The sequence below is a fragment of the Anabrus simplex genome, chromosome 5 (genome assembly GCF_040414725.1).
Source record: "Anabrus simplex isolate iqAnaSimp1 chromosome 5, ASM4041472v1, whole genome shotgun sequence".
NCBI classification, from domain to species: Eukaryota; Metazoa; Arthropoda; class Insecta; order Orthoptera; family Tettigoniidae; genus Anabrus; species Anabrus simplex.
The window spans coordinates 34,009,405-34,025,479 of NC_090269.1; the positions used below are offsets into that span (position 1 = coordinate 34,009,405).

At 40.4% G+C, this 16,075-nt stretch overlaps 1 protein-coding gene across 1 annotated transcript in view; it reads right to left on the reverse strand.

The window, feature by feature from the left end:
• nop5 (nop5 ribonucleoprotein) overlaps positions 1-16,075 on the reverse strand; it is a 109,338-nt gene that overhangs the window by 44,334 nt on the left and 48,929 nt on the right. Inside the window, exon 7 of the mRNA XM_067147935.2 lies at positions 11,969-12,132. Coding sequence (XP_067004036.2) covers positions 11,969-12,132 — 164 coding nt within the window. The remainder of the gene's footprint in view (positions 1-11,968; positions 12,133-16,075) is intronic.

The window sequence follows — 16,075 nt, forward strand, 5'->3', positions numbered from 1 at the left end:
CGGCCTGATAGTAATGAACAAAACTGGCAACTACCGCAGTAACCAAACCACGCTGTTTCCTTTCACCCCCGCGCGTTGACAATAAACGACCGCCTCTTTATCATAGGCCTACATCGCTAGCCATGGCGACCGGTCGTTCAGTGCCTATGTGTAACGTCACTGGATCTCGGAAAATAGTGAAGAGAGAATGACATTATATTATCCTCTACAAAAACTTTTCTCAAATCTGCAGTATGGCATCAAAACATGCGAGCCGTCGAATTGTTAGAAAGGCCACGGTTATCAGCAGCAGAGTTATAACGTGTCTGCTGTACCTGACGCTTAGTAAAATTAAGTTTTATAGACAGCAGGAATATTTTCGTGATGGATCGTCGTATTGTAAAGATACGTGGAACAGGTATTGCCGGAAAATTTTCAAAGGGTTCTCGTCAATGTTGTGATGCCAATTTTAAGTTAATGGCTATTAAACACTCGGAAATGTATAATAATTGTGCAGCCGCAAGAAAATACGGCATAGGCCTAATTAAAGCCCATATTCGGCGTTACCGTGAAGACAAAGATAGCTTAAAAATGCGTATTGCAAAAAAAAAAAAATGCATTCAGTGGCCCGCGACAAGGACGCTTTAAAGTTGAAGGTGAAATTTTGAGGTATGTGCACAAAAATGCATGGGCGGAATTGCCATACCGCGGCGCAATAAACTCGTTCGTTGACTTTCAAAGTCCGCGATTAAGACCTATACATCGCTAGGCGCTGAAGTTGGCAAATCTGGCAAGCAAGACATGCGTGTAGCGGCAGCCAGTTATATCTGACGCTGAGTGAAAGTACCGGTAACAGTTTTATAGTAAGCAAGAGTATTTTCCTGGTGGATCGTCGTATTTTAGAGACGCGTGGAATGTGTATTGTCGGCAAATTTTCAACGAGTTCTCTTTGATATTATGATGCCAATTTTAAGTTAATGGTTATTAAACCCACTATAATTCAGCATAATTGTACAGCCGCAAAAAGTATGGCATAACTAAAGCTAATGTTCAGCGTCTTCAGTCTAAAAATGCGTACTGTGTAAGAAAAGACAATATGATTTTACAAAGCACTTTTTAAGCCTGATTAAATTTTTTTGAAGGAAAAAGTGGGCATCGTCTTGGATTTGGAGAAATACAGTATTTTTTTTTTTCAGAATGAAATTAAACACTCACGTAGTATCGGATTTCGAAAAACAACAAACAGGTAAGCCGCAGTGTGGATATTATCCGCGAAAACTCAAATTTTGAACAAATTGATTGCAATTTCATACTGAATTTAATGTGTTTGGGGTTTTTCCCGACTTTTACAAAAATCGGATATAACGACAATCCATTATAGCGAGTAAATTCTCCGCCATAATGAACTCGCGCTATAACGGACTTCTACTATATTTTCGTCTATTTCCTTACATTTTTTCGATATATTCTTCTTTGTCACGGTGGATTTTATTCTGTATTTCCCTTAATTTTGGCTGTTTGTCATACAGTCATTAGCCTCAAAATCTCTTCTGTCACCCAAGGTTTGTAGGGCACTTTTCCTTCTCTTCCAAAACGCCATTCTGCTGCAGCTGTTCTCTCTTTCCTAATGTTTTTCCATTTTTCTCCAACAATGTGACCTAATATCTTCATTGGGTAAATTCTGTTGTTAGTTTCTTCCTTAAACTTCTCAATAGCTTCAATATTACTTTACTTTTACTTCATTCAGGATCCACTTTGCTGCATGCCTCTGCATTATCCATTTTTTAAGTTGCAATTGGGATGTCATTACTACCAGATTATGATCAGAATCTGTATCAGCTCCTGGGTAACTCTTGCTTGATTTTACTTGATTGCAATAGCATTCTCTTTCCAAACTATAATCTGGTTGATACCTATCACCATTTCCTGGCATGATCTAATTATACAGTCTTCTTTTAAGTAGTTGAAACAGGGTGTTAGTAATTACCAGAGAATGGCTTCGGCAGAAATTGACTACTGTGTCACCTCTTGTTTCGTGAACCAAGACCAGTCTCCCACAGTTGAACCTTCTTTGTCTTCTCCTACCACTGCATTCATGTCTCCTGGAATTATCAGATTGTCTTCATCTTTTACCGTCATTAACACCTCCTCAATTTGCTCATAAACCTGATCTACGTCATCATCTGTATAAGCAGATGTGAGCATGTATAACTGAATCACAATGGTATCCTTAGGCTTTGTGTTTACCGTATTTACTCGCGTATTAGACTTGCATTTTCCCCATTTTTACAGCCAAAAAAAGTCAAGTGGGGTCCAATATGCAATAACCTCCAATTATGCACACTGAACACATGACTTCTAGGCTATAAAGAGCTATACATTGTATATGCAAACATTCTACACTGTTCCTTAACAAACCTATGAATATATTTGAGTTATACTGGCTATTTTTGTTGGAAGGCAGCATTTCTAAATTTAAAAAGTCAATAAATGGTGAACGACATTTAGGCCTACATATAAAGTACACATAATCCGTTTTAGTTACTCATATCACGTCATTAGTTTCATCTCATTAATTCCTCAGATGCGATCGATGTCAGGAAGGGCATACGGAAGTAAAAACTCGCTACCAAGATTAGTCTCACTTCTCACTCGACCATGTAGAGAAAAGGGAAGGGTAACGTATTATCATATTATGCAATATTGATACAAAATAAATCAATGGCTTGTCATTTGTCTCTGTCAGTTGAGCAGTAGGCCTACTACACAGTAAACCTGATCACTGCTTTCATTTTAATTGTCTTGCGCTGCTAACTTCTCTGCTACCAGCATGTCATCATTCCAAGTGACGACATCTTCACTGCCACCTCGTCAGCCATACACTGCAACTGCAATCAAGACTGAGAGCATTCGAAGTCCTGTCTTTTTTGAACCTTTTAAAAATAGTTTTGTTCCCCACTATACAGTCCAAACTGTGTGAAGCTATTCCCAAATGGTTTCTGGAGATGGTCTCTGATGTTCCCAGATGGTGTATGTGTAGCAGAAGCCACTCCTTCTGAATAAAGCCGTGTTGTTGAAAGTGTGTCAAACCACCAGCTGATAACTAGCATATGTTAGGAATTGTATTTCTGAATGTAATATATAGTGATTGGAAGCAATCTTTTGATAACTGTGGCTGCTGAAAACCAGACTCTTATTTTTAAATATATTTCATGCTTGTTCTCTACATTTATCACATCAGGACTTACCTAAACAGCTGTAAATGAGATAAGAGAGACCACGTTGTTTAGGTTAGGTATGCTATTGCTAAGATAGTGCCAAAAGTTCCACAACAGAAAAAATAAAAATAAGTAACAGGAAAGTTTGCCGCATTTATGGTAATGCATTTTATTATCAATGTTTAATTTTGTACGTTCGTTGGCTCCCATTTTTTATTAACGCCTACCCTAGTATGTTTTGTTTGGAATCTCTGAAAATCGTTGAAAGTAAGTGGGGAACATAAAAAATCAATTATTCATGTCAGCGCTTTCCGGGCTTGTAGGCCGTGGTCCAGGAGCGAGTGGCAATGAAGAGGCCTTAATAAGGCTGTTAGTGTTACGAAGAATCCGATTGGTTGGATCTTTCGGTAGTCTGTCTGCCAGACAGTGTGAAGAGGGAAACCTCCAGAAGTGAAGCTCTACCTCCGAGGCTATATGGCTTACCCAAGATACACAAGGACGACGTACCTCTACGGCCCATCGTGAGTGCTATTGGATCACCAAACTACGATATTGCTAAACATCTGGCCACCTTGCTACAACCGTACATCGGTGGCACACAGTCGTACGTCAGAGACTCAGGCCACTTCATAGAAAAACTGAATAACATCCAGCTAGAAGCCGAAGACCTGCTTGTCAGCTTTGACGTGGTCTCACTCTTCACTAAGGTACCTGTGAATGAGGCCATGGACCACATCGCTCGGATTTTTCCCGAGGACATTACCAACTTGTTCAACCACTGCCTCACGACAAGCTATTTTCTGTGGAATGGCAATTTCTATGAACAAGTGGACGGCGTCGCCATGGGCAGTCCTCTGAGTCCGGTGATAGCAAATTTCTATATGGAAAGGTTCGAAGAAAAAGCACTCGAGACCGCACCGCTGAAACCTAAGGTGTGGCTGCGCTTCATAGACGATACCTTTGTGATCTGGAGCCATGGAAAGGAAAAACTACAGCTGTTTCTACAGCACCTGAATAGTATTAACAACAGTATTCAGTTCACTATGGAGACAGAAAACGAGGGAAAGCTCCCTTTCCTCGATGTTCTGGTAATGAAGACTGCCGATTTAAACTTGGGACACACAGTATACCGCAAGCCGACCCACACAGACCGCTATCTTCAGAAGACGTCCAACCACCACCCACGACAAAAATACGGAGTGATTAAGACGCTAGCCGACCGTGCTAAGAGAATTTGTCAACCTCAGCACTTAAACGAAGAAATCAGCCACCTCAACAGGGCCCTACTCACTAACGGGTACAGCCCTAAAGATATTCAGCGAGCACTCCATCCCAGACGTCCAACAACCAAGAAAAAAGAAGAGGAGCGGACGGCAGCTAGAGCCTTTCTGCCGTATATCGAGAAAGTAACTGACAGAATAGGGAGGCTACTGGAGTCCCATGGGGTTAAAACCATATACAGGCCGACGAAGAAAATCCAGGAACTGCTTAGGTCTGCCAAAGACAAGCGCCATCCTCTCTCCACACCAGGTGTCTACAAGATCCCGTGCAGCTGCGGCCAGGTATACATAGGGACTACCAAACGCAGCATCGCCACACGACTGAAGGAGCATAACAGACATAGCCGCCTGGGACAGACAGATAGATCATCAGTCGCTGAACACTCGCTGCTAGCAGGCCATGACATACAGTACAACAACACCAAAGTACTGTCAACTACTGTGTCTTATCATGCCCGGCTACAGAGGGAAGCCATTGAAATCCTAAAGCATACCAACAGCTTCAACCGTAAGGAGGAATCTGAACGGGTAAACAAAGCCTGGTTTCCAGTCTTGAAAGCTCCAACCCTGAAGGACACGATAGCCGCGGCAGACCGGAAGAAAGCAACGGGTGATCGCCTGCCTGTCTCCGCCAAGGCAGGTCAGTGTACATCGGGCTCCCTACCGCCTCAACCATTGGCCGAAGAACAGCCAATCAGCGACCGCCCCTCACCATAGCGGCCAATAGGCGAGCAGCGTACCGTATCCTGCACTATATAAGTAGGTGGAATTACAACAGCACTTCATTCCACTGAGAGCTTCGCTGCTATCGAAGTCAGTCGGAACCCTTGACAATGCCGAACGCAGTCTTCGGTGAAACGTCGGGACATTCACTCGCTCCTGGACCACGGCCTACAAGCCCGGAAAGCGCTGACATGAATTGTAACGCCGGCCGTGAAAGCCTCAATTGCTACAATATTATTATTATTTGATAGGTACGTTGGTGAGCAAAACGATTGTGATTGGATTGTTTTAATCACGTTTTAAACCTACTTCTCTCCCAAAAAACCCTATATTGGCCCAAATTAAGAGATATTAAACGATCACTCCGTTAATGATCTCGCCTGCCTATGTTAATACGCCTAGCAACAACCGTGAATATTTTGTAACCGAAGTAAACTCGTTTCCTCATCCCAAGGTTTAGCTCTCTTTTAGACAGGCCCCCAGTGGAAGGCAGTTGCATGCACCATTTTTACCGCAAATCAACCCTCCTGCCATTTGCAAATCTCTGGCAATACGGTACAGTGGAACCTCGATTATCCGTTTTTGAAGGGACCACGGAATAAAAAACGTACAACACGGGAGAACGGAAAATTAAGGAACGAATGAACCACCAACAATTTGGCCAAACATTATAAAAATAAAAAATGTATACTTATAATCTTACAAACCAAACTACAGCCCCAATGGGCCTTCTGCCTACCAAGCGACTGCTCTCAGTCCGAAGGCCTGCAGATTAAGAGGTGACGCATGGTCAGTGTGATGAATCCTCTCGGCCGTCATTCCTGGCTCTCTAGAACGGGGTCGCCATCTCACCATTAAATAGCTCCTCAATTAAAGGTAATCATAGAATGAGTGAACCTGGAACCAGCCCTCGTATCCAGGTAAAAATGCCTGGTCTGGCCAGTAATCAAACCCGGGCCTTCCGGGTGAGAGGCAGGCAAGTTAGACCGCGGGGCTGGCTTCAAACCTTAATTACCGGTGTGCAACTTAAAAATCTCAAAACTTTACATTCAATTTTACTGGGGAAACTTTGTTGGTTTCCTCTGAAAACTTTGTCTAATTCCTTTGAAAACTTCTTTCAGTTCAGCAACTTTGATCAGCCAAACTCTTCGAAAAAAGTAATACCCGTAATGCCAAGCCAAACAACAATCGACCACAAGTAGTTTTTAATTCTCTAATCTAATAAAATAAAGTACATTAGATACAAAAGCACCCAACATGTTGGCAAAAACCTTTTTTTTAGTCTTCCATTGTAATTTGGTCACCGGTATACTGTTCCTAGTCAGTTTATGGAAATCTTGTACCGCATAAATTAGGCCTACCCACAGACATATACTACCGTACATCAACTTTTAAAGGTTATGTTGAACTTGAGAATATCGTTTCGAATGTAAGTATCGATGCCCAAGTTCTCGAATGCATTATATTCAATTCTGCCAGTCACTAATTTCAACCAAATTGGAAAGAGAAAAAATATCTTTAACACTTCCGAAATTAAGATTATTCGCAACCTTGAGCTGAGCTGGAAAGCGCGCTCACTGTAAAAATCAGCACAAGTGCGAAATGATACAAAGTTTTTAAATGTAATGTGCGCCGGTTTTTATAACATTTTAACACAAAAACGTGAAATTCCCACTCTTATATTAGGACGAAAACAGTAATAGGCAATCCCAAAACCTCCCATGGCTTTATGTATGTAAGGTACAACATCTGTTCTGGTCTCAATAACATAATCGTATAAGAGAATATTAAAATGCTAAATTTGTGTTACTTAAGAAGGAGCAGTTTCGATTCCTGCCTGAAAGCCCAGCGACTATACAGTGCCCTGAGGGAAATACCGAAAACCTGCTCAGCGATGCACTCAAATAAAGTAAAAAATAAACATCTAACCCTGGACATAACGTAGATGTTTTGCAAGTACGAATATTTCACGAAACTCGTTTCATCTTCAAATAGAGTTGTTGAAATGCACTCTGTCTCCTTCCAATCGTTGTGGGCACTTTCTGCTTAATGATTTCTGAGGATTCTCTAAATAATACCACCTGAATGCGATGCTAAGATGATCCCTTATGCAAGTTTAACACCGATCGCTTTTCCAGTATAGTACTTCCTCAAATTACCGCAATGACAGGACGTCAGCATCGAGATCCGTAAGTATGCCGTAGCCGTCCTTTCGTAAGCTACAGTTTCAGGAAAAACGCGTGATCGAGCATTTAGCGTTGATGGGACTGAAAATTCCAACGGTTGATCCGGAAAATTGTTTCTTCGAGGAACGGATAATGTGGGATTTGTACAAGGTGATTTAATTAGAATGCTCGCGGGACCACATAATATGAACAAATAATACAAGAAAACGTAGTTTCCAGCAACATATAATCGAGGTTCTACTGTAGAGGGAATCACACTCAGGCTCCAGAGAATGACATCTAATTGTACTAACCATTACGCTGGCGGACATTCTTAACTACAAAACACAGACATGTATAAATGACTGATGTGTGCTTGCAATGCGCGGGTCAGACACGAAACTATTCACCTATTTGTGCAACGTCACCAAAGCTGCAGTAGGCCTACGCTACAGAGGCCAACATTTCTTAACTACGAAACACAGATGTACCGGATGACTTTGACACGTTTTCATTGCGTAGGTCGTATGGACGAAACTATTCACAAATTTGTGTGATGTCATCAGAGCTGCATAAGGCTTGTTGCCGCTTCGAAGCGGAATCGTTCTTCTTCTCTGATGAATTACATTCGGGGGAGGGAGGTCTTATATGCAAAATGTTTTTTTTTTCATTTTCTTAGTCTCGAAAAGTCAAGGCGGTCTAACATGCGAGGGGATCTAATACACGAGTAAATATGGTAACTTGATGAGCAATATCCTTTCATTGTAGCCCCAAATACTGGATAATGTTGTCCTAATTCCTTTGTCAATATAAACCCAACCCCTCCAGTTCCATCTGAGCAGCCCGAGAACAAAATTCTAAAATCTCCACTCCAAAAGTCTCCGCTGTCTGGTCATCTCACCTCATTTACACATATAACATCCATTTCTAACCGTTCGATTTCTTTCTTCAGATTCTCTAGATTCCCGGCCATCCTTAAAGATCTCACGTTCCATCTTCCTATTCTAACTGGGCGGCCCATTTGTTGTTGATTCTTCTCAAGTATCCCCCTCCACAGATCCGAGCAGGGGGCCAATTCGGAATATTTTACGATTGAAGACATTATCATGCTGTTTGTTCAAGGGATATCCTGTGGATCTTTAATGCAGTGGTTTCCCTTTGCCTTCTGCATCCTATGCCGTAGACAATCAAGTGGCTCTTCCGCCTTTAGGAGTAGTTTCCTACTCCAAGGACAAGAGGGTGCCCTGGACCTCTACCTACTCATCTGCCCTCCAAGGAGGTCATTGGCACTTTGTGGAGGGGGGGCCACTTATACCATTAGTCACTCGGTTTATTTACGTATTGACACTTTTGTACAATTGGTTTGCCAACCAGTAAACCGTCCTCCTTTCTCGTTCCGGACTTGGGACCTGATAATAGCCCGCTCGTGACAACCAGCCTTTGTGACATTAAGTCGTTGGAGGGAGAAGCGCCTTTTGATGCGCCGAAGTGGAGCGTACGCATGGGTCATCCTGGGCAAACCACCAAAATGACTCCCAGCAGTAGACCAAGATCTGTTGCCTTAGAAACGCCTTAATGGAAGAGTGGTGTTATTTATCTAGAGTGGTAGAGTGTCGGCTTCCGGATCCCAAGATAGCGGGTTCAAACCCGGCAGAGGTAGTCGGATTTTTGAAGGGCGGAAAAAAGTCCATTCGACACTCCATGTCGTACGATGTCGGCATGTAAAAGATCTCTGGTGATACATTTGGTATTTACCCGACAAAATTAATTAAATCTCAGCCATAGACGCCCAAGAGAGATCCGGTTTACTCTGTCTGCCATCTAGCGGACCTAGAGTAAAACGGAACGTCGAAATTGACGAGCAGACAGCCAGATGGCGTCAAATCGAAATGTCTGCACACGGTAGCTGAGGCCATACGATTATTATTATTATTATTATCTATGGAGATCAAGAAAATGTAGCGAGAGAGTGGTTGTTAGGGCAAGGTTAGCAACCAAAATACAGTCTTAGTAAGTTACCTATGGAGCAATTGCAGTAAAATAAAATATGGAGGCACTTAGGGCAATAAAATTAATACTAATTAATAATACTTTAATAATAATAACAACAACACAATCGAGTCTCCATTTGCCGAGTCTTGACTAACTGAGATTCCGTATCATCCAGGACCGAAAAGAAAGAGATTGTATTTCCAACAGTGACAAAGAATTAAACTGTTTCACAGCTTGAGTCAACTGCTCTCTTCTAATCAGTAACAGACTGAAAATGCAAAGCAATGACTCTATTGTTTCGCGGCTCAAGTCATTTGTCACTATCCGCTGTCTAATTCCTGTTTCATGGCTTGATTTGTCAGTACTGCATTCACTATGTTGGTAGTTAGCCAAATGAGTGGAAAAAATAAAACGTGATAGTTCATATTAAATTAAATTGTTCATTCTATTTAGTGTCAGTCTAATTTCTGAGAATGTAGAACAGTTTACATATCTAGGTAGCATTATTAATGGAAGCAACGAAATAAATCCTGAAATTAATAACAGACTAAGTAAAGGTACAACATTTTATCATCAAGTCAGAGAGCTTTTATGGGATGACGAAGTACCCAAGAGAATGAAATTAACATTATATAAACAGTATTTCATACCAATTGCAACATACAGACTAGAAACGCTGGTAACTAATAGGAGAAAAGATAGTAAGATCCAAGCAGTAGAAATGAAATTTTTAAGAACATTGGTTAAAAAGCCAGGAAGAGATAGAATTCAAAATATAAAAATCAGAGAAGAGCTAAATATAGAACCGTTAGTACAGAACCTACAGAAAGCAAGACTGAGATGGTTCGGACATGTAAAAAGAATGGGAAAGGAACCGGTAGCAAGAAGGGAATTGGAAAGAGAAGTTAAGGGAAACAGACCAGTTGGAAGACAAAGAAGAAGGTGGATGGATCAGATTTGGAAGGACATTACAGAAGCTGGATTGGATGTGGCGGAAGTAATGGAGAAGGAAAAGTGGAAGGACAGAAAGGAGTGGAGGAGGCTTGTTAACCACACCCGGGGGACTGGAGTGGGACATTGATGATGATGATGATAAATTTTTTCAATAAGCATCCCTAAGGACAACCTGCATGCCTGGGAGTGAGATGACAAGGTATGGAGAGGGTGAAACCTAGTGTCAGCACATTGCCTACTTCTGTTGAACAACACCAAAGGTTCTGCTCAAGGCTCTATGTTGCCATCCGACAAACGAATCGCGATCAACAGCGTCATATGCCTTCACTCCATATGAACACTACAGTGAGGTTGGGGACTGAATCCAGATATTTGGCATGCAATCTGGTGATTAGAACTTGCATACCACCACCTCTCCTACCCTCCCAGCCAATATTCTGATGGTGAATTTTTTTCCCCACCAACAGAACTCGAACCAGCTAACCACAGTTTCAAGACCATACAGACTTGATGCCTTTAACAATCATGGCCACCCGGCAGGCAATAAATGAACATCACGGGAAAAGATATCCACGAGAGAAGCACATTTAGAAACAAGATTACATCTGAGGGTTCCTGGAACTAGAAACAGTGACCAAGAAGAAACAAAATTGGACAGATGAAAAGAAAGAAGCTTCAAGCAAGAGAATGAAGGAATACGGGTACCAAAGAAAATTGAAATAATGAAAAATTATTCTCACAGTCCAAAGTAGCTTGAAATCTACTCAAATAAATCAATAATTTAAAATGTCCATAATTTGGGTGCCTGAGTTCACCAAAGTGGATCCCTTGAATTTGGACAGAGCACGATAAATGTTCTCTTCTCTCCCAGGGAGTGTAATCTGGTCAGTAATCCTATATCAGCCACATGCAGGCAATCTGCTCTAATGCCATTTAGGCTGCTTATATGCCAATTTCATTGTTGTTTCTTTCAACCTGGTTGCAAAGAAATCAGAATGGAGTTGGGCAAACTATTGCTGAGACTTAATTTTCATTAGGTAAAAACTAAATGCAAACTGAACAAACAATTATTTTCATCCTGCAATCAACACAAATGAAATTTAAATAATTCGAGATATACATAAGACGAACAGAAATTCACGAATATTCTTTCTTTTTTTTTTCTTTGCTACTGGCTTTACGTCGCACCAACACAGACAGGTCTTATGGCGACGATGGGATAGGAAAGGGCTAGGAGTGGGAAGGAAGCAGCCGTGGCCGTAATTAAGGTACAGACCCAGCATTTGCCTGGTGTGAAAATGGGAAACCACGCAAAAATATCTTCAGGGCTGCCAACCGTGGGATTCGAACCCACTATCTCCCAGATGCAAGCTCACAGATGCGCGCCCCTAACCGCACGGCCAACTCGCCCGGTCATTAATATTCAATATAAATTGTGTTAATACAGCATTTGCAAAACTGTAAGGTAACCATCCAATTGTCAATTATATTACAGCAGAAAGTTGATTTTGGAAATTTGCCAATAGTTATTGTTTATGAATAATTCCACTAATAATTTTTTTCCATTAATTTTAAAATGATAAATATATTTCTCTATACGTATTGATTTGATGCATTTTATATTAAAATGAAGAAATATACAGAAGCACCAACTCACCTTGCCTTTATTCTTGGCATTAGCTTGACCAACAAGCTGAGTATGGTAGATAAGTCCATACTTTGGAGTGTCTCGCTTAGTTTTAAGTGCTCGGAACAATGCTTTCTCTGCTCCCAAAATCTGTATAGTTGAGGCAGGTTGTTTTGCCAAATTCACAAGAGATCCTAGGAGAAACCAACAAGGCACATTACATTTTAATTAGACGTGGGTTCATATTTTCCCAATGCTCTGTACTTCATTATCCAATATTTAAATAAATGGACAATTATTTCTAACTAATCATAAATTTCACTGCATGTAGATAGTAGGAAATGAATATTATGTATTATTGATATATGTGCACGATTACTTCCAAAATACAAATAACATGCTTAACTAGTCATTCAAGAACAAATTACAATAATAAACATGACCATATTTACAGCACAGATATTGTCTTCCTGTATGGACATTTTAAAATTTCAACTAATACTCCAGCTTTATATCAGACTACATGTATAAAGATTTGAGGTGTCAAATTATATAATTCATTTCCTTCTATTTAAAGCAATAATGATATTAAAAATAGCATAATGATTTGAAGAAATAGCATTTATTAGCTATAATCTGTTTCACTATGTTATTAGTCCTGTTTGAGGGAGATATATGAAAATGAAATATAGGCCTATATACAGTAGAACCTCGATTATACGTTCACGGAAACTACGTTTTCCCGTATTATTCGTTCAAATTACGTGGTCCCACGAGCATCCTAATTAAATCACGTTTTAAAAATCCTGCATTATCCATTCCTCGAAGAAACGATTTCCCGTATCAACCATCCACAAATTTCAGTCCCATCAATGCTAAATCCTCGATCACACATTTTTCAAGAAACTTTATCTCACCATACTTACGGATCTTGGTGTTAACGTCCCGTCGCTGCGGTAATTTGAGGAAGTACTATACCAGAAAAACGATCGGTGGTGAACTTGCATAAGGGACCATCTTAACATCGCATTCGGGTGGCACTGTTTAGAAAATTTAAATCATAAAGCAGCGAGTGTCAACAACAATTGGAAGGAGACAACTCTACTTGAAGATGGAACAAGTTTCGTCAAATGTTCGTACTTGCAAAATGTCTACATTATGTCCAGGGTTAGATGTTTACTTTTTTTAGTGTATCGCCGAACAGGTTTTCAGCACTTCGCTCAGGGCACTTTTTAGTCCTGAGCTTTCAGGCAGGAATCGAAATTGCTCCTTCTTAAGTACCAGTAACACAAATTTAGTATTTTAATATTATCGTATAAGATTACGTTATCGAGACTACAACAGATGTTGCACCTTACCGGTACATAAAGCCATTGGAGGTTTTGGGATTGCCTATTACTGTTCTGGTCCTAATAAAAAACTGGGAATTTAACATTTTTGTGTTAAAATGTTATAAAAACTGCAGTCGTTTTATCTGCGCATGTTACATGTAAAAACTTTGTATCTTTCGCACTCGTACAGACTTGTACAGCGAGCGCGCTTTCCAGCTGAGCTCAAGGTCGCGAATAACCTTAATTTCGGAAGTCTTGATGATATTTTTTCCTTTACAATTTGATTGTGATTAGTGACGGGCAGAACTGAATGCATTCGAGAACTTAAGAATCAATACTTACATTCAAAACCATATTCGAGTTCAACATAACCTTTAAAAATCGATGTAGGCCTACTTTACGCGGTACAAGATTTCCATAGACTGACTACGAACAGCATACCAGTGGCCAGATTACGATGGAACATTTTAGAAAAAGGGATTTCGCCATATGTTGGGCGCTTTTGTATCCAATGTGCTTTATTTTATTAGATTGGAGAATTAAAAACTACTTGTGATCGACTGTTGTTTGGCTTGGCGTAATTAGGTTTATAATACCAATGTAAATGGTCCGTTCGAACAGGTTGACAGATCAAACTTGGTGAACTGAAAGAAGTTTTCAGAGGAAACTGACAGAGTTTCCCCGGTAAAACTGAATGTAAAGTTTCGAAATTTTTGAGTCGTGTAACGGTAATTAATTTTTGAAGCCGACTCCGCGGTCGAACTTGCCTGCCTCTCAGCTGGAGGGCCCAGGTCCGATCCCAACCAGGTCAGGCATTTTTACCTGGGTATGAGGGCTGGTTCCAGGTTCACTTTCAACGATTACCTTTACCTGGGGCACTATTTAATGGTGAGATGGCGACCCCAGTCGAAAGAGCCAGGAATAACGGCTGAGAGGATTCGTCACAGTGACCATGTGTCACCTCATGATCTGCAGGCCTTCAGACCGAGCAGCGATCGCTTGGTGGGCTGAAGGCCCATTGGGGCTGTAGTTTGGTTTGGTTTAGGGGTGTTTGTAAGATTAAGTATACATATTTCTTTTTTGTGATGTTTAGCCGAAATGTTGATGGTTCATTCGTTCCCGGATTTTCCGTTTTTCCTGTGTTGTACACTTTTTTCTGTGGTCCCTCCAAAAACGGAGAATTGAGGTTCCACTTTAACCCAATCAATTACAGTGTTCAGTTCAATAACTGGACCTATAATAGTTTCAATAATGCTGCAAAAAAAAAAAAAAAAAAAAAAAAAAAACCAAATATCACAGGATTGCAAGTAAGTATGTTTTATAGAAACAAATGCACACTCCACACTGCTTTACTTCTAAATTGATGTTTTAGCCGATTTTGGCTCTGTCTGGAGGTTACGCACTGAAACATAGACATCCAACCAATCCCCCAAGATGCCATTCATATCGACTTATATCGGCAGAGTGAGAAACCTAGTTGCCAACTCTAATACTTACATTCACCACGTGTTTAACCTATCTAGCTCAGCATGTACGGTAATCGGTACGGTTCGCAATCTTTTGCATTTTTCTTCAGTAATTAGTGTTTTTTCATATTAGTCTTTATCTCTCCAGTATAGTATAATATAGTATAGTACAGTATAGCGTAGTTTACAGTTTACCATAGCATAAGTTAGTACAATATACAGGTTTAATAGTTCAGTGTATAAAAATAGCTGTAGTTTTATTTACGTGCGTGTAGTGGTTAGTGTACTTAGTTCATGCATGTTTAGCGTGTCTCAGTGTAGTTCGGAAAAGACAAGTGACAAGAAAGTGACTCAGCTCCGCGGATTGTTCCCTTTGCAGGCCATAACCTCTTTCCTATGCCAGGCATTAGCAGTAAGTGATGTGTTATTTCCTCATTCTCTTTTATTATTACTAATGCATTCACTCTTTAGTGTCAGATGTTGTTAGTAAGTGTAGATTTTGTGAAATAGTTTTCAATCCCAATTCATTCACTTTTCTGAGTACCGTATTACATTTTACGGTGGCTGTTTACCGCGGTCTATAGCATCAACAGTTCTCGCAGCAGTAGCGTGTTGACAACAGAGGGAAGGCGATGCTCATTTGTTTTATGAAACGTCAATTAGAAGTAAAGCCACGCAGAGTATACAAGTCTTGTCAACAGATTTGAATGAAAGGACAACAACACACAAATATCAACTGCTCCTTCCTACATTGCTTCCCAGTAAAACACAAACTAAATGAGCACCCATGTTTAAATTTAACAATCAGCAATTATTGTAATTTAAAAACCAACAATCGAAACATTTACAATTTACATACAGTGCGCAATTTTGTCTCTCCTAGGGAAGATTTTGGTACCTCAAGGTGGTGGCCCTTTACAATGAGGTATTGGATGTTGTCACATGCATTTTCTAGAAATTACCTTGATTTTAAAACTCTCGTATTTCGCTACAGAAAAGTTTTTCCCAGTAATATCCGCTTATAGCATTAATTCGGAATAACGGAACAGCCTCAAGTGGGAGCAATAAATGTAAATAAAAGTGAAAGGGCACAAAAAGTAATGCTTTTTATTTGCATCACATTATTCGTGGTTGCGATACTTTCATGCCTCTAATAATGATCAGTTTCAGTTCAACTGCATTTTAGTCTCTTTGACTGACTGAAATTTTCACATCAACCTAAGTTAAACAAGCTGCTCATTTGATGATTGATGTTGTATGGCCTTCAGAAAGGCCTATGCAGGTCTTTCTAGTCAAAACCCATAAACCAGCACATCTAGGTGTGGGTGTGTGTGTGATGA